The sequence below is a fragment of the Liolophura sinensis genome, chromosome 8 (assembly GCF_032854445.1).
Source record: "Liolophura sinensis isolate JHLJ2023 chromosome 8, CUHK_Ljap_v2, whole genome shotgun sequence".
Taxonomy (NCBI): Eukaryota; Metazoa; Mollusca; class Polyplacophora; order Chitonida; family Chitonidae; genus Liolophura; species Liolophura sinensis.
In genome coordinates, this window is record NC_088302.1 from 10,550,278 (window position 1) to 10,570,174 (window position 19,897).

The 19,897-nt window shown below is 38.3% G+C and overlaps 1 protein-coding gene across 1 annotated transcript in view; it reads right to left on the reverse strand.

The window, feature by feature from the left end:
• The window catches only part of LOC135474092 (unconventional myosin-Ie-like), a 50,866-nt gene that overhangs the window by 8,668 nt on the left and 22,301 nt on the right, over positions 1-19,897 (reverse strand). The window contains 24 exon segments of the mRNA XM_064754094.1: positions 2,983-3,139; positions 3,921-4,097; positions 4,402-4,550; positions 5,610-5,759; positions 6,386-6,471; positions 7,196-7,255; positions 8,397-8,566; positions 8,987-9,101; positions 9,804-9,948; positions 11,125-11,223; positions 11,995-12,083; positions 12,085-12,102; positions 12,829-12,851; positions 12,854-12,913; positions 13,279-13,357; positions 13,708-13,788; positions 14,751-14,921; positions 15,498-15,665; positions 15,950-16,146; positions 16,680-16,812; positions 17,111-17,214; positions 18,167-18,251; positions 18,562-18,639; positions 19,455-19,544. Of these exon segments, the coding sequence (XP_064610164.1) occupies positions 2,983-3,139; positions 3,921-4,097; positions 4,402-4,550; positions 5,610-5,759; positions 6,386-6,471; positions 7,196-7,255; positions 8,397-8,566; positions 8,987-9,101; positions 9,804-9,948; positions 11,125-11,223; positions 11,995-12,083; positions 12,085-12,102; positions 12,829-12,851; positions 12,854-12,913; positions 13,279-13,357; positions 13,708-13,788; positions 14,751-14,921; positions 15,498-15,665; positions 15,950-16,146; positions 16,680-16,812; positions 17,111-17,214; positions 18,167-18,251; positions 18,562-18,639; positions 19,455-19,544 (2,684 nt within the window).

Sequence of the window (19,897 nt, forward strand, 5' to 3'; positions counted from 1 at the left end):
TGGCTTAGATGCACACATATATCCAATACCACCTACTAACTTGCTGTACTGCTGGAACTTCAAGTTAGAACATGCAATGAGCAATTGTAAACTCTGGAATATAGTTCACACAATGTGAAATCCTGCTTCTCAACATGAAATTAATTCAAAATGATAGGACTCACACGAGAATATGAGTGTATCTAATACACAGCAAATCTCACCCTAAAGCGTGATTTCGCCTTTGACAAATGACACGTTTAAACCCATTCATAAGAATGCCACCAGTCTTTAACTGCTATCATGAGTCTCGTGGGCTCACTGGCTAAAGCCTTGGTATAATTGTAGTTGTTCACACCCTCACACAAGATATCAGGGATACACCCCAGGTGTTGTTTTGCACATTGCATGTCAGGTTGGTTACTGCATATTTCTCCATCCCTAAGGCCACACCAATTTAAAACTATTGTTTTACTGGCAGAAGACATTGTTTTCTAATGTCAGAGGAGAGTATCAACACAAAAATAAAACTTAAAAAGACCTCTTTGTGGGAACTGTAAACTGTCTCAGCCATTTTTGTTCTGTTGAAGTCATATTTACATGATTGAAAAGCCTTAAAAACTAGGATAATCATGGAAAATATTAAAATTGGACAAAATAAAAAGGTGGTTTTTAAAATTATATTTTTATTCCACATTTGGACTTTTTTAGTGTCTGCTCACTCATAAAACACGTCATAAAATGGTGTGAACTAACCCCCACGCTGACATTTTCTTGACTACACTTGGCCAATCATCTGCCGCACTTGACTAAAACAAGGGTCATATTTTTTACATGCCAAGCTGCCGTTAGTACAGGTACATGTATAACTAAAGCTGCACAATAGTGTGCAACACATTCACAACAATGCCAATAAATATAAAGCATTTTCACATGATAACAACACCAAAGACCGCCACCACCCAAATCTCAAGTGCAAACAAAACAACGTAACATTCACAATCACACCTGTCAACAATATCAATAGCTAGCAACGGTTTATATCTACTTACTGTGCTTTAAAATCACCACTGTTAAAATCACAAAGCATATCAATAGTATGTTTAAAAGTGGTATTGTACTTAAGTACTTTCATGTTGGCAGAAACGATGTACTTTCATGTTGACAGACATTATGAAATGTCATGTTGGCAGAAATGATGTACTTTTATGTTGGCAGAAATGATGTACTGTCAAGTTGGCAGAATTGAAACACTGTCAAGTTGGCAGAAATGAAGTACAGTCATGTTGGCAGAAATGAAGTACTGTCATGTTGGCAGAAATGATGTACTGTCATGTTGGCAGAATTGAAATACTGTCATGTTGGCAGAAATGAAGTACAGTCATGTTGGTAGAAATGAAGTACTGTCATGCTGGCAGAAATGAAGTAGTCATGTTGGCAGAATTGAAATACTGTCATGTTGGCAGAAATGAAGTACAGTCATGTTGGCAGAAATGATGTATGGTCATGCTGGCAGAACTGAAATCTTTTTTTTTTTGTGGTGGGGGGGGGGGGGTAGACTTTTCTGGGAAAAGAACAATTAATGCCAATTTTTATTCTTAAATTAGTTTTACATAAAACTGGTCAAATGTTACTGGATTTTCCCACAAGCAATTTTCAACATACCATTATTATATCATGTATTTGTTCAATGCCAACACTTCAGGTAAGGGGTTCTACACCATTCATATTCCATCACCTCTGTGTTTGGGATTTAGACTGCTCGTTAATAGGAACAGCACAAAGCCACCCTATCCAAAGCCTTTATTCCACCTTATCCCATGTCCATTACTAGAGCTGGCAACTTTTTATGATTTAGAAAGTTGCTAGCATTATAACTAGTCGCACCAATGCAAATAAATAGGCCATCTCAAAAGAACTGGTTTGCATGAACATGGTGCACAGTTAATGTTAGTTTATATATATATATATATATATATATATGTCTACATTTTTAACATGACCAACAATTTCCCTATGAAGATAAGGTATTTTAGAGCGAGAAATAAAAGACAAAAGGCATGCTTTCAGGTGAAACACTAGCCCCCCAGAATTTTGTCAATAAAGAGAACTAAACAACATGCCCATAAAATCCAACTTAAAGGATAATACCAACAAATTTTTAAAAGGATTTGGTTGTTTCTAGATCCCTTGTATCATTTGATCATTACTTAATTGGTACACTTTGCCTTGGGTTGGGTATAAGACATAATCAAAGTTGGAACCGCTATACAACACTGATCGTATTTTGTTGAAATAAGTTTTGTCAAAATTACTATACTGGGGCCACTTTTACAAAACATCATAAAACTCTCCTCGTAAATGATGTCGCCTTATGGTAGTGTAACCCTAATGCCTTTTACAAAATAAGTCAAGAGAAACAGGACAAAGTTTTTGTGAAGTGGTCCCTTATACCAAGCGCCTACATTTAAACTTAGATGTCATAAAAAAAAACAACAGCTGTGCAGCTAGTATATTGAACACTTTCTGCAAGAAAAAATTAATTAGCTGTCAAAGCACTAAACTGTACAGGCCCATCTATATTTATATATTTGGGCCAATAGCTAGTTACAATACTGCTTCCCATCATCTCCAGACAGTGTGTGCTAACATTGCATGTAGTACTATGTTGTTGCTGCACTGTCTACATGCACCAGTTATGTCACTTCCATTTTTTAATAAATAAATTAATTATTCATTCATTTTTATCAAAACTGTTTTAAGTGGGTGTGGGTCTTATGTTTATTGTTAAAGGATCTAGAAACACCTGACATCAAGTCAAAATTCATTGGTCTTGTCCTTTAAACCTCCCCCAATAAAAACGTATAGATGTTCATATATTTCATTTGATATATCATTTCATCGAAATGGTTTTCTTGGGCAATCACATGTAGGGTCTATTTCAGGCCATCTAGCTAAGAGATATTCACCCAAATTTCTTCTCAATTCCCTAAAATGTCTCACCCTGCAACTCCCGCATCAGGAGTTTTCAGGAAGTCGTTGTTGTTGTTCAACCCTCTGTTGTATGTTGTTTTAGGTGGTCCGAATTTGGGAAGTGCAGGAGCTTTTTCACCAGTCCTGATACCATGGGGAGCAATCCCAAGCTGCGGACCACTGTTGGCTGGAAAAATATGACAGACAAAATACACATTTTTTCCAGCAAACTACTGTTTATCACTTCACAGAAATCTCACCCCCAAAAAATTCAAAAAAGATGATATATTAACTTCTTATTTATTTATCGATTAAAAATTTTTTCCCCAGGTTGTCAAACTAATCCACCCCTGCAAATCTGCAATGATATACAGTTGCAGTATGTCAAACAAAGTGGACATTATGGAGACTTGGGTATATATGTATAAATATGTATTTACGTTGCTTGGGGTTTCACAATGTGCTTCACAAATTTTTAGGAGTCATTTGGTGTGTGTACATATACTGTCTTCTTGTAGTAGGGCGAGTCCATACCGCCACTGAAGTGTCATGCCGAAGACACCAGACAAGACGGTCCACCCAGACGCATTATACTGACACCAAGCCAACCAGTCCTGTTTCCGTGCTCTAAGCTATCCGTGCCTAGTGCCAAACGGGGTAGTATAAAGTACCTCTTAATTAAGAGCCGACCTGGTTTGATTCCATGTCTCCAACCTTCGAGACAGCCATGGGGCCTTGTGGCCTTGGGGCCTTGGAGCCTTGCGGCCAGGGGTCTTCAGACTCAATTTCAACTCCAAAGGTCCATAAATAAGTGAACCAGATTTCAGGTCAAAACCAGCTATGTGAAATCAGCCCTAGTTTCTTCAGATAAGTAAAATAGTCAAGAATGCAACGTAAAACTTCAATTCCACACAGGAAAACCAAACCGTTGAGTATTTTTGGAACTCTGGACACCACACTTTGCTTACCTTTATTTTTGTTCACAGTACTGTAGTTCACGGAGATGGTAGGGCTAGGCGGTCGTCCCAGGTTGGCCGGTGGTCTGCCAGGTGCAGGCCTGTGGGCAGGCCGGAACCCTGAGGGAGCAGGACGTCGTCTGCCCTGAGATGCCCCGTTAGCTGCTGGACGGCCTTTATTACCTGGTTCTGGGATAGAACAAGTACAAGATGATAGGATACACCTTCTTCACAAGGCTCTCCTCTATGAACTTTGTAACAGAAGCTTTTCAATTGCAAATCTTACATTTTCAAATCTGAAAGTTTGCTTCGTCCTCAAAGACAATATATGACATAAACACAGATGGTACAATTACCATGACACCTTACTAGCTATTGGATGTGCCTTATCTACGTTTTCTTCACAGGAAAAAAATCCCACAATTTGGAAGTTTTGTGAGGTTTCAGTGTAGTATAAAACCCCTAGTGTAAAGGATACATGTACTGAACTTACTGGAATCTTTGGGTAAGCCTGGCCCTATACTGACAGAGAGAGTTTTGCCTGAAGGTTTGAGCACAGCCTGGTCTCCCTGGCCCCTCATGAAGCGTACCTGGCGAGTGCCGCCTCCACCCCACCCTTCCTTCTTCACTGAAAACTCCACACTGGCAAGGAGAAAGAAAATGTTAACACAGGGCTTACTTTCAATGGGAATCTGGAATCAGACTCTCACCATGACTCCCATAATTCAAAAGGTCTGAACTCCAATAAAACTACATGTACAAGCGGGAATGCTGCAAGAAAACCTAAGTGTTTTTTGAGCACAACCAAAACGTATTACATCCTACAGTAAAAATCACAGAGTATATAGCTTTCTACTGGTTGTTAAAAGCGGGAATGAGTTTTACATGTCTCCAATCATAGCCACAATTGCTTCATACAGCCAACATTCATAGTCAAGCATCAATATTTATTTATTTGATTGGTGTCTTATTTACTGAATATTTCACAGGTACGCGGCCGGTCAGCATTATGGTGGGAGGAAACCGAGCAGAGCCCAGGTGGAACCCATGACCAACCATAGGTTGCAGGCAGACCTTCTCGTCTACAGCCAGAAAGGAAGTTAGCATAAGCTCGACTTGAACTCACACCAATGTCTGGGTCATTGCATCATGTTGCTGTGCTGGCCCACTCGGCTACAGAGGCACTCACCACATCACCACAATATGGCTACAATCCATCAAAGTTAGAGGAAACCAGGCAAACCCAGGGATTTGGACCTATACCTATCCGCAAGTTGCTAGCAGACCTTCCCACCTACAGTCAGAGAGGAATTCAGCATGAGCTGGTCCTGACAGCAACTGCATTAGTGATAGGCTTGTGGGTCATTGCTAGCCCACTCAGCGACAGAGGCCCTCCATCACCATAATATGGCTACATTCCATCATGGTTAGAGGAAACCAGGCAAAGCCCTGGAGGCAAGCCCACAGCAAGTTGCTGGCAGACCTTCCCACCTACAGTCAGAGAGGAATTCAGCATGAGCTGGACCTGATCTCACAGCAATCGCATTAGTGATAGGCTTGTAGGTCATTGCTAGCCCACTTGGCCAAAAAGGCCCTCCATCACCACAATACGGCTACAGTCCATACTTATCCATTCCATGATCACCTTGTACTTCATCTAAGCCCAACAATATTAACAACTTTGATTTTTATACAACTTACATGTCTCCAAACTTGAGAGGAAGGACTTTGCCAGTTTTCTCCTTATATCTCTTAGAGAGAGTGGAGAGGAACTCCGTCTTAAAATAACACTCGAGCAGACTGTCATATTCACCCTGCACATGTAGGGCGAAGAAATCATCCTGGAGTGAACTGTATGAAGAGAGATAACACAAATTAAGGATCAAAAATCATTAAACACTTGTATATCACCTATCGCATGTACACAAAAGCAATTTGTTGGCAGTCCAATGGCCTCTTAGACCATTTAGGTTGCAGTTTCAAATCCAGTCATTGCAGCTGTACATTTACGCTGTATTCAATCAGAGATCTTAAGACAGAATTAATCTTATCAAAAAGATCTGTTGTCTCCTGTATTAATTTATTTGATTGTGTTTAACACCATGATAATATTTCAGTCTCAAATGTATGCTGAGTCAATCTTTTAGTTACCCTTCACTGTTTCACAGAATAATACCTTGATCGGGTCATAATGTTTTTTTTCAAATTCGATACATTGTGGTTCTGGTCATTAATCAAAACATACACACTATAGTTCTTCAACCTTTTCACATGTTTTTCACAGGGTGTTTGTTCAAGCATATTCTGAAGGAAATTATTCTGTGTAAACAGATAAAATTACACTTTTGATGAAGCCCCTAAATTGGCCAACCCTACCATAAATCAAGTTTAAAAAAGTGCATACACTGCACTGAATGTTGCTCTTTGATATGTGAAAAAGTTGAGGAAAGAGGGTAATCGCTTAGCCTTTCACCCACCTCAGAGATAAATGAGAAATAGCTTCCATGGGAATTTGCCTTTTGACCACTTCCTTCATCAGACCTTTCTCCGGACCTTTCTTCACCTAAATAACAGAATGAGAACAAATTTATTGGCTTCAGAACTGCAGTTTAACGATACCCACCAGGCAAATTAATAACTTAACACCCTTTTCTGGCAGAACTGACTACTGGTCTGTCTCAAAGAGAGGATAATTATTCCTGTAATCAGCCAGGCTGCATGTTCATGGTTCACCTTGAGGAGCCATTTAAAGTCAAACACCTGATTAGAGATACACTGGTTTCCTATGTAAGCTATCCACTTAACTTGGTTCAATCTACCTGTATCAGCCATGTGTAAGTATATATAAAAATACCAGACCAAAACAAACAAATAAACGGAATAAATCTCAAAAATTCCTCAACATGAAAAATTTAGCCGATAGAATTTTGGACAAAAATCACGGAACATCCTGCACTGGTACATGCACTTTGTTTCATCTGAAGTCTGGTATATAAAAATGTGCTTCCAAAAGCACATATATAAAAGCCTTAAAACGACACGTTTAATACTAACATAAATTCTGCTGATAAGAAATTAATCAAACTTTACAACATAAAAACCCCATTTAAGTGGCCCTATACGATTGAGGAATCCGCTGGAATAAAGCCAAAATGTGTGACTTGCAAAATGCTACATTTTACGTGACAAACAGTAAATATAAACACGTGAAGCTACAACATCTTGAAGATGAAAGTATGAGCCAATGATGCCATCCTTTCACAGTGTTGTTGCCCTGATGTACGTACCATCTCTCTTCCCACCAAATACAGGAACTTTGGTGTTAACAACATGTCTCTCTTTGCACTCTGAAAATGGAATACAAATATCATTTATATTGGGCTGAGTCATGACAAACTTGTCATTAAATTTTTATAAAAGGAAAATTCTGTGACCTTACACCAAACAGTTTCACACGACATTCCGATTGATGAAAATACTGTGAAGTACACAGTCTCTACAACATGTATCATTAAAGATAAAATCTTGAGTGTGTATCAATTTATTTGATTGGTGTTTTACGCCGTACTCATGAGTATTTCACTTATACAACAATGGGAATGTATGTTACCCACAACTTTTTGGTCACATGATATTACCAAGCTTTTGTACCAATCCCTAAGGGATAAAGCACCACAAATTGCACCCTTAAGCCTTCCCTCTAATGTAACCACATGCAGTGCTGTCTTAAATGGATGTTATTTGGCGTCCAGTTGACTGTACATATATAGTAATGGGATAGATAAAAGTTCTAAATACAACAGCAGCACACTCCATAAAAGCTGGCAAATTCTGATTGGCTCACTGAGCTGCAAAAAGCGATGAGGTGTTTTCCTGATTTCTAGTATCTAAATCCACCTCTCTGCAGAAACCAATCAACCAATCAGAATTCACTTAGGTGTGTGTTTAAAAAAACACAAATTTCGGTGGAGTATCTAAAACATTTTCATAGCAAGACTTTCGAATGAAGGCCCGTTAACACAAGATAGACCATGTTCTATGAGATTAGTAAAACATTACAATCTCACAGATTTCAAACAATTCCTCTGATATGTGAATGTCAATTTTTTGGACTTTTTCTGCCAAGGTGAGGGACAGCTTAGCAGAGAACATAACCACAATGTAACAGAGACTAATAGAAAATGTGAGTTTGATGTACATAGTCATGTGTGTTGTGTACCCCAATTCAGATAGACCCTGATTTGTATCAAATCAAAACCGTCCAATGCTGCGCATTCCTGCGTTCTCGTGATCTGACTGGGTATGAAACAAGGTCAGTAGTAACCAGTTATACTACATACACCCGCGCAAAGGGGTTAAAGTCTATTCTACCTCCAAAAATGAAGAAAATGTGGGAAAAAAAACAAAAAAAAACAAAAAAAAATGGCCCAACCGAAAGCAGCATAGAATTTTACTTTCTGACAAATAAGAAAAAATACCCTGCAATACCTTAAACCTCCTGTCATATTTGTTGACTGTATCAGCAAAGTCAATCCTCTCTCTCTTGCCCACCAGGGCTCTCAGCGCAGGGTTATCCTCCAGGCCGATGTAATCCCCCACAAAGTTCCTGTTCAAACTGAACCGTCGCCTTTCCTTCTTGTTAAACACAATGCTTGAGGCTGAAATAGGACAAACGCATTGATGTCACATTATGAGCTAATTTCATAATCCATAGGAGTGATGTCACCCTTACACATGCCTTATTTCACCTACATGTGCTCTACATCACATCTACATGTAGCTGACTTTGCCAGTCTAATTCTTCTAATTGTTGGGAGAGATATTAGTAGTGCTGAAGCAGAATGTTACATTTCTTTCCCAGCTTTTTGGAAACGTAAAGATATGAGTATGTTGTTCGTTAGATGGTCTAACCATGTCAAAAAAAAAAGAAACTAAATAGCCCTGATACAGTCTTAAAACTTACATGTAGTTGGAAGCCAGTTTATTTTTTGGTTTATATAGACTGACTCATTGATGATTTTCCTAATATTTACAGTTTCATTCTGTATACAATGTTTTAGCTGCCATGTGTGACATACCTTCTTCTCTCATCTTGAAATACTGCTTCCTAGCATAGTACTTCCTGTAGGCTTTCTGAATGATTCGGGCATAGCCATCAAACTTTCTCTCTCTCACTTCCTCTAATAAAAACAGCTGTAAACAGGCAAACAACAATCAAACACAGGCAAACAGCAATCCAACACATCAAACACAGGCAAACAACAAACACAGGCAAACAGCAATCAAACACAGGCAAACAATGATCAAACAGCAATCAAACACAGGCAAACAGCAATCAAACACAGGCAAACAGCAATCAAACACAGGCAAACAATGATTAAACACAGGCAAACAACAATCAAACACAGGCAAACAACGTTCAAACACAGGCAAACAACAATCAAATCAAAAGCAAACAATTAAAGACAGGATAACGCCAATCAAACACAGGGTATTTGGAATAAAAACCAGGTAAACGACAACCAAATCTCAAAAATGACCACCAAACAACAATGAAAAAAACACAAAATCCAGCAAACAAACAACAAATAATATCACATGTATCTGCCAAAAAAACAAACCAAAAAAAAAAAAAAAGAATTCACAAAAGCATACAAATCACATTCAAAACATAACACTAGTAAAAAAAAAATAATCAGCACTAAACAAAGAGGGAGTAAAGAATCAAAAATAAGATACATGTAAACACATTAAACAGAAAGTTATCATTTCTACATTGAAAACTATCAGGCTCATTACAAAAACTGGACTCAAACAACCATCTGAGTAAAACCAGAAATCCACAAATTCATTTTCCATGTAGAAGAAAATATCCCAAATGGCAACTGAACTTACAGATTCTGGGTTTTTGATGAAGACTTTGGTTCTGCCGAGTTGGAACTGATCACGATCCATGTTAACCGAGTTCATGAGATGACTGATCCCCTGTCTGGGTTCTCCTCTCCACATAGGCCAAGTCTCGGGGGTCAGGATGGCATACCTGACACGATCCACATAGTTGTCTTAGTTTAGTAGCCAGTCATTATTTTAGCTTACTTCGTAATGTAATGTTTTCATATTTTTTTCAGTTTATACACACCATATTTAAGAACTTTTTTCTTGCAGTATTGACCACCCGTTATTTCCTGGAACTTTTCATCAACTGCTGGAGTACGGTGAATAAGTGGTGAAAAATCATGAACAGTTATTCACAGATTTACCTCAGATCACACATGATTCCATGTGACTTTTATCCAACTGTAAATTCCCCTGCTGTAGTACGGTGAATAAGTGGTGAAAAATCATGAACAGTTATTCACACATTTACCTCAGAGCACACATAATTGCATGTGACTTTTATCCAACTGTAAATCCAACCCTGCTGTAGTACGGTGAATAAGTGGTGAAAAATCATGAACAGTTATTTCACAGATTTAACTCTGATCACACATAATTTCATGTGACTTTTCACCGTCTTGGTGCTGCAGGGTGATTTGGTGATTTATTGTATATGATGTACTGGTGGCGCAAACAGGTGTCCCCAGAGAGATCCACCACCTATCCCACATACCTGACAAACCCACTGATTTACAGCTACTGACAAACTAACAAGATGTCAGGTTCCTTATTTATTTATTTCATTGGTATTCTATGCAAAACTCAAGGATATTTCACTTTTATATGATGGCCGGCCAGCATTATGGTGGGAGGAAACCGGGCAGAGCCCAGGGGAAAACCCAAGACCATCCGCAGGTTGCTGACAGACCAAACCATAATAAGCTGATTTCAAAATTATACAATACACACACTATCCACATGTCATTTTGAGGGCAATTTCAGAACTCATGGGAACATGAGCATTAAGCCATATTGCAAACAATAACTAAGGGTTACTTTTTGTTAGCAGCTTCTTGATTTGTTCATATCAACCTGTTATCCACTGAAAACCAGTTTGATATTTTACATGTTAATTTTAAATGTCTTTTTAACAGTTCATGCCATACCCCTAAGCTAATTTACAACTGGCTCTAGCTTTCATAAAAAAAACAATTGGATTTTATTGCCACACTTATTAGCAGTATTTCAGCCATGTCTTGGTGAAGCTTTCACAAATGTAGTAACGGAAAATGGATTTTCAGTGTAAATTCACAATGAAGTCATGTAGTGATAAGCTTACCTTCTGAGGAATTTCTCAAACTCTCTTCTGTAGGCAAACCCTGCCCGTCTCACCCTGATGTTCTCCTTAAGACCCAGGTATTCCACCTGATGCTTTACTCTGAAACACGTCAGATTTCACTAACTTGATTTTCCCTTTATATTCTAGGTGCAAACTTGCTATGCATACAGCTTCAATTTTCCGCAAAAAGTCATCGCCCTGCACTCAGGTCCTTCATTAAGTGAATACCCCATGTTTACAAACAGTGTAATTCTTCAACCTTTTTGCATGTTTGAAAGATGTTTATTCAAGCATATTCTGAAGCCATTATTCTGTGTAGGCTGATAAAATTATACTTTTTGTGAATAGCTCAAATTGGCCAATCCAAACCAATACAATCTCCCAATTCAAATTAAAAATGTGTACAAATTGCACTGAAAGTTGTTTCTTCATATGTGATAGGTTGAGGAATTAGTCCAAAAATTTGATCAACCAACGAAATGACAAATAGACAGAGTGAATTACAGAGTGGTTTGTTGCAGACCAATTCATGACTTCACTGGCTATTAAACAGCAAAGTCCAGTTTCATGGAATCCAAACCTTACATGGAAGTCAATGATGTTTTGAATCTCCAAAGGCAGAAAACACTTTGGTTATGAAGAATGGAAAATATGTAACTGCAATATCATCAACAAACAACAAATAGTTTGTTAACATTACTGTTTCTGACTGAACTGAAACAGACATTTTTCATTGGTTTTTTTTTTTTTTTTTTGTCTTTTTTTCTTTTTAGTGAGGTGCCATATAGAAGGCTACATTGAAACCTTTTTATGATGACAGTCTGCTATATGGGCAGAGGGAAGCTATACCACCCAGGCAGGTACACTCACCTGTTGTCTTCCCAGTCATGAGCTCTCTTGGTCTCATTAGGCTTGATGCACCTGATATATGAGGGGTGCACTCCATCAGTGCTGTGGACCCAGCTTGTTGGCTTGGTTCTGAAATGTTAACAAATGTATGTTTGAACACATAGTACAAGATTGCATGTGGCTGATCCCATAGCAAAGAGTATATAATTCCACTAAGACTATCATATACCAGGTTATTGTCAGAAGTTAACATGTGCAGTTCAGCTGCACTTAACACTGTAATTAAACTGACCTCATACACAGCTACCTTATTTCTTTGACCATTTTCACATGTTTGAAGGCAACTATGGATGCAATTTATCTACTTTAATGTTCCGATAATGACAAGAATATATGTCTAATAAAGAATAGATGACTGAATGTAAGATGGCTGATCTTAGATCACTCTGCAGAAGTAACTCCACCCATCCTCTCAACTATGGTAAGTTTGTTAGGGATCCCTTCTTTTACTTTACACATTTTGCTTTCACAAATAGTGCAAGGCAGACAGCAGCATTTGATGTTAGTTATGACCTTGACAAAAATTTTGGTCATTCAAAATGAGTCCAAGGGAGGGGGGGGATGTGTTAATCTCTATTTAGAGCCATTACAAAACATGGAAGTGCGACAAACACAAAACAACCAAATATGTGATATTACATTTAGATGATTCAGTCAGGTTAGTGACGACCTAGGCTCAATTTGAAGTCGTCATTTTCAGTTTGGGCTCTCAACATTGAGTGAATGACCACGTAGTTTTATCCTGAATATAAATGTAAATCATTAATCTGAAGCCACAATGGCCAGGCAGTTTACCTTGATCTTACTACTGGCAGTTGTCGACCCTTTATTGCACTACTGACATCCTCCGGGAACAGCGCCCGTATAAAGTTACTGTAAGGGAAAAGGTGGATAATAAGTAACTAGTTTCTCAATGTTTCCACAAATATATGCACAAAACTGTAAATACAACCTTTCTGATGATCACATGTAACTTCAAAGAGTTGTCCTTTTGAATGCTGAACAAGTATGTATGTACGAATGCTTGTCCATATGACGCCGAGGAGTCATTAGGTAGGTGTACTAAACAATTTTTCAGTCATAATAAGGAGGAGTTAGGTGTGTCAAAACCCATAAACGTAATGACCCAATGACCTAAAAATCCTGTACACAAAGGATGTGTTTTTTGATATTAGTGAAACTCTTGTTCATTTGAGTGAGACTCTTTTTCATTTTAGTGAAAAAAAATGGGACTTACTTTTGAGAAGTTTTGCATTAACTGTATGAGATCATTAAATAGAACATCTCTGTTACGATCACAGAACCCATCTGCATCATAGCACACCTGCAACAATGTTACACAACGAAAATTACACACTTTGTCAAATCACTGAAATGACTTCAGTATCACAATACTGTTGCCTGTATTGCAGGTGAGGCATTTGGACATAATGTTTATAAATGTCAATTTAGACTTATGTTTCCATCATAACAGTACAACATGACATAAGAATAATTCTTCACATCAATTCTTCTGTGTCTAATTTAACAGGTTTTTTTTAGAATGTTTATAAGAAGCAATAAATACCACTCCAATATGCCACGATTCCATGCACTATGAAAACTGCATTAATTTCTCCACCATCACCAGTGAACCCTTTTGTTAAGCACCTCACAAGGTCCACCGTGGCTTACCTTTCCTGCATAGTGATGGACGACAAAGCCTATGTTAGAACCACTGAAGTGCTGATGAGTTCCCACAGCACTATTGAGTTTCTGACAACACAAACGAAACAGGTTAGGTGTTAAATAACACAGGTAATTGATTAAAAGATAACAGATTTGGTCGTATGGAATGCAAATCTTCAGCTACATACATAAAGTATGTTTTTAGATACTACCTTTAACATTTATCTTAGATTTTTAATGTCTGAGCTCACAAAATGTCATGCTGGACATTTTGCGGTACATGTACCACCTATAACATTTATTTTTGTATTGGTTCCAATGCATAGAGGACTGTCAGTAATTTTATCACTTTTACACAGTAATCAAAATGCACACATTGCATCAACATTGGAACATCCCTCTTCTCTCATTGTCTGTGAAGTCTCACTCGCTTGTTTAATATACATATTATTGCATCATTGAAAGACAATATAAAAGCAGTAATCAACACTCCGTCTACCTGAAGAAGTTTGTGGTCTGCCCGCTCAGAGACGGCGTGCATGCTGGCACAGACATCATCCAGCACACACATTACCCCGGGTGGGCTCTTTCTCTTTATCAGATCACAGACTACTGACTGTGGTAATCCCCACTCTGCCTACCTAAAGTAGTTTGTGGTGTGCCTCCCTCAGACACGGCGTGCATGCTGGCACAGATGTCGTCCAGCATACACAACCCAGGGCAGGCTCTTACCATATCATATCCCAGAATACTAACTCTGGTAATCCACACTTTGCCCACCTGAAGTAGTTTGTGGTGTGCCTCCCCTCAGACACGGCGTGCATGCTGGCACAGACATCATCCTGCACACACATGACTATCTCTATCACATAACACACTACTGACCCTGGTAATCCACACTCTGCCCACCTGAAGTAGTTTTTGGTCTGCCCCCTCAGAGACGGGGTGCATGGTGGCACAGACATCATCCACCACACAAATTACCCCGAGTGGGCTCTTACTCTATTGTATCACAGACTACTGACTCTGGCAATCCACACTCTGCCTACCTGAAGTAGTTTTTGGTCTGCCCCCTCAGAGACGGCGTGCATGGTGGCACAGACATCATCCAGCACACACATTACCCCGGGTGGGCTTTTACTCTCTATTAGATCACAGACTATCTTGTTGTTGAAGTAATCTATAGGCGTCCATTTGATCCCTTCCTTCACATATTCCTCCTACAAGCACAAAACAGACTAAATGCAGGTAAAAATTCTCTGAAAATAGTGTGATGCTGACATTCCCCTCAAGCTGAACATTTGTGTTCCATTAATATGGTGTGCAAATCTGTATGTAACATATGGAAAAGTTTATCAGTAAGGTTTGTGGTTTACCCCGGACACTCCGGTTTCTTATACCTATAAAACATCCCACCATTCTGGCTCAGAGAAAACAGGACACACTATCAGTCTTAGATTTAATGATCAAAAACCAAAGAATCTTTCTCAAACACAGTGTAGATGTACCAAATACAGTGTCGATGTATGGACAAAAGTGTTGACGTGTAAATTTTGAAGCTGAAAAAAGCCAAGATCAAGGCTTCCGTTCTTGTGGTTGAAACAAGAAGCGCAAACTCTGTAAGTTTTTGAAGGTACAGTTCTTTAAATAAAGTGGTAAAACATTAACTGACAGACACATGGGGGGACAACACTAGGCCTCACTGTAACATGGTGTCTATTACCATGAAGATTCCCATGTAGAAATCCCTGGGGGCAACAACACCGTATCACCTGATCAATTGTTATGATACACACCTGTTCTGCTTTGAGCGTCAACTCAATAAATATCTGCTGGAGTTTCTCATTGACATAGTTAATACAGAACTGTTCAAAGCCGTTCTTCGAGAAGATTTCAAATCCGTAAATGTCCAGGATTCCAATACTGACTGGGGCTCCATCTGTTCTCATAGCCTTGTTGATTGCCTAAATAACATACAACATACAGGTATAAAAATCAATGTGCAGAGCTGTTTCGTAAATGTGCAAATGAGTAGATTATGTAATACATGCAGCATGTTAATCTGCCCATTAGCTAAACATGACTGTTTCAATCCCAAGCAAACCCGATGCTGTCATTAAAAATATGTTTCTTTGACGTCACCCAACCAACCCTCCAAACCCAAAGAAGAAGTCCATGACATCTCAATGTATTTTTTTGGCTGGGTTATGCTGAACAAAGGATGTATTCAAGATGACCTAAATCTCACCTGAACTAGGAAATCGAAGACACGAGTGTAGAGTGCTTTAGCCAGGGCATCGCGGGTGTACACTGCCTGTTCCACATTTAGCGTCACATTGATGCTTTCCTGTTTTCCTCCCCATTTGCTGTCCATCACACGGCTCGTCAGCTTTGTCTTTAACAAACCCGCATCAATTGAAAACAGGTAGGCAGGAAAGTCCAAGACTGTGAATGAAAAAAAAGCCAGCAATCCCACAACAAGCTCTTTCAGATATCTCCAATCTACTTCTAAATATGACGTTTAACACATTACACATAAACAGATGTGATCGACTTAGTTTTCTCACTTCACAAAAACATTAATTCTGAAGCTGTGTCACATTTGTCTCATGAACAAATGTTCTCTGTAAAACAAGGACAGAGAGAGTCCTGTTCATACTGCCAACAAAAATGGCATAAATAACACAGTGCTTCTTCTTGGTAGCCAAAGGCATGAAATATGTGCATGTTAAAATAAATAACTAGTTCAGATTTCTACACGTAGCTCTCATCTACAATAAAATCTATGCCAAACTCTACTTTTATTTTAGGACATACGTTCCTTGTTTACAATGACCATCTTATCATTTCTTCATAAACAGATGTGCTTTATTCATATGAGCTGTATGCTAACGCAATGCCCTAAATTGAAAATGATTAGAGCAGGTGAAAACATGCGAGACATACTGGTATTGTAAGCATCATCGTTGTGTACTTACATTGCTCATTAGATACAGCAGCGTAGTTGCCACTCTCCACGAAGCTGACAGAGCCCAGGTGAAGCACACCTGACACAATACTGAGGATGTCCTCCTGGTCCCCCTGACTTATCCCAATCACATTCATGGCATGCTGCATGAAAAAACAACATATTGATCTGACTGAATGATTGATTGATTGATTGACTGACTGATGACTGATTGATTAATATATAGACACAATGCTAAATTGAAATGTTTTCCAGATATATCCCAATGACATTCATGGCATAGCAAATAAAATAAAAAAATAGTTGTATTTATTGATTTCCCCATTCTTTTCCGATAACTGGTTCATCAAATACATTTTGTACCAGATGCTCTCATAAGATTGAAGAATTTAACACAATAAAAGTAAGGATACTAGTATGTCAAGACACCTTTCCACCTACCATTGTGTCGTTGAATTCCTTGGCATCATCTGTGCCGTCCACTTTGAAAGTCCCACTCTGATTGATGTAGTTGTAGTATTCTGGGTTGGTTATGCCCATGTTTTCTACAATTCAATAGACATTGTCCTTTTAGTTAAAACTTCCATGTGTTGATTATTCTACAGGTAACTACTAGAAAGTTTCACAAAAAAACATGGAAAAATCAAAGAGAGAAGTACAAAAGTACTCCCTGATCAACAGGAAGCTCTAGAAATACAGAATAAATAACAGAAATAAACACTGTAATTACAACCTGGATTGTCTTATTCATAGGGCAGCCATTTTGTGTCTTTAAACAACTCACCACCCAAACCACTGCTTACAAAAGTGTACATATCCCCTAAATTATATTCTAAATATTTGCTATATCTAAAGTTCACAATTTCACCTCAATTCATTTCAGTGAAATGTAAGGTGGACGGGAGAGAAAATCCACAAATATGATTTCAAAACATCTCAAATTTTTACATGGATTTTATCATATTTCAAACTGCCAAAAACCAGAAAGACCACAAAATACAAGTGAAAATTCAAATGGCAAGGGAACTGGTAAAGATCATAAAATACCCTGCATTGCATTAAATCCTCATCGGCCATGCCGATGCCATATTGTACTTACAACAGTAATGAAGACAGAGGACCACCATTCTCTAAAGATATGCCAAGGTCAATTGAAAACAAGAAAGTTCCTCTACATGAAAAGGTGCACATATGGTACAAGGTAAAGAAATATATAATTTTTTAAGAGATATCTGTTTACAGCCTGTTACAAAATATATTTTAAATGACCTTGACAATTTTTAAGAAAGATAACAGAAAATGTCTAGGGTTTTTCCGATGCCTAAGTGTACTTGTGGTACAAGTCTGGTAAACCTGGTTACCAGCTATGAAGCGACTAAGAAAACATCCCAAGTACAATTCTGGATGAGGGGCAAAAAATGCACACACAAAAACACACACACAAAACAAAAACACAAATAAACAAAGCAGAAATCCTATAGCCAGCAGGTGTCATACCTTTCATTGTGGCATCTGCTCCAGCACATAGCTGATAAAATATATGGAAACTTCTTTCATTTGGATTCTGGCTCACAACACGGGACTGGAAGTCAAAACAAAATCCTTTGTTACAACATCCATAATTATTACGGACAGTTAAAAATCAACTGTAAAGTAGGCCAACTTAAGTACTTATTCTTTAAGTCTCTTTGGGCTACATGACCATGTTACATACAAAATGTATGAAATGTACATCCATGTGGGAACAGGCATTTAGAACAAGTAAAATGTGTATAAAAAACAAGGAGATTTTATAAGCATGACCAGACTTGAAATTGAAGCTGGCTGTCGTAATTCTGACAAACCTTTACAGTGCCTGGTGAAGATTTATTCATATCTGGATTATATGTTACCTTTTCTAGTAAGAAGTTTGAGATCTGCCCTCCAATAGGTTCTCCACCTCTACTGAACTGGATTTCAACATATTTTCCCTAAAAGGAAACATGCATTTACAGAAATAAAAACGTAACAACATTGATGTTCTACACATTACTATTTAATTATTTGTTTATTTGCTTTGGTGTTTTGACGCCATACTCAAAAATATTTCACTCATACGACGGCGGCCAGCATTATGGTGGGAGAAACCCACAACCATCCGCAGGTTGCTGGGAGGCCTTCCAACGTATGGCCGGAGAGGAAGCCAGCATGAGCTGGACTTGAACTCAAAGCGACTGCATTGGTGAGATGCTCCTGGGTCATTACGTGGCGCCTAGCATGCTAACCAACTCAGCCACTACACATTAGTAGACACAATACACACTGTTGGCTATAAACAAAGTACGTGTAGTTCCCCACTAAATGTGGTTTACAAGCAGTTAACAGTAACACACGAAACACTTGTGCAGTGAATAAAGCATAGCTTATGCTGCATGTCTACATTTCAGACAATTGTAAACAGCTGTGTATTCAAGTATCATCATAACATCCATTTGTACAGGTACGTGTTAACATCAGTTAATTCCTACATGTACATCCATGACTGGCATGACATGCTTTGATCAACACATATAGAAACTTAAAATGATACTTTTGATGTAAACACTTAAAGTTTGCAGATGAGAAATTAATCCAAACTTCACAAAACAGTCAGAATCAAGTCAAAATTGTCACTTGAGACAAAGCTAAACTTTAGGTGCATGCACCTCTCCAAAATTCAAAACAAACATTTCAACATCTGCACAAATTATGCATGTAACGCAGGTAAATTTGCATACGTGTACAGTATACATATCCAATTACTCACAAATCTGCTGGAGTTGTTGTTGCGGACTGTTTTAGCATTGCCAAATGCTTCTAACAATGGGTTAGACTCCAGTATGATGTCCTTCACCCTCTATAACAGAATACAAAAACCCATAACGGTGTGGGATTACTCAAGGCTACCATTAACTACCTGTATGTAGAACAGGCTGAAATCTAAATGCCTTGTACATCAGAGAAAAACAAAAAAGTTGAGCAATCAATAATGTTGCCTGCCCTAATTCTTCAACCTTTTCAATCGCCTTCCCAACCAATATTTTTAAACATCCTGAGAGGGCTACTGAGTATAGAGAAATAATTTGCACAGTTTTATAAAGCTTGCATCTTAACTGACACAAAGAAAATTATGTTAGCCTCATAATAACTGTACGGAGAAATTTCACTGGAAAAAAAACCTGATTCAGAGGCTGAAAAGGTTGAAGAATC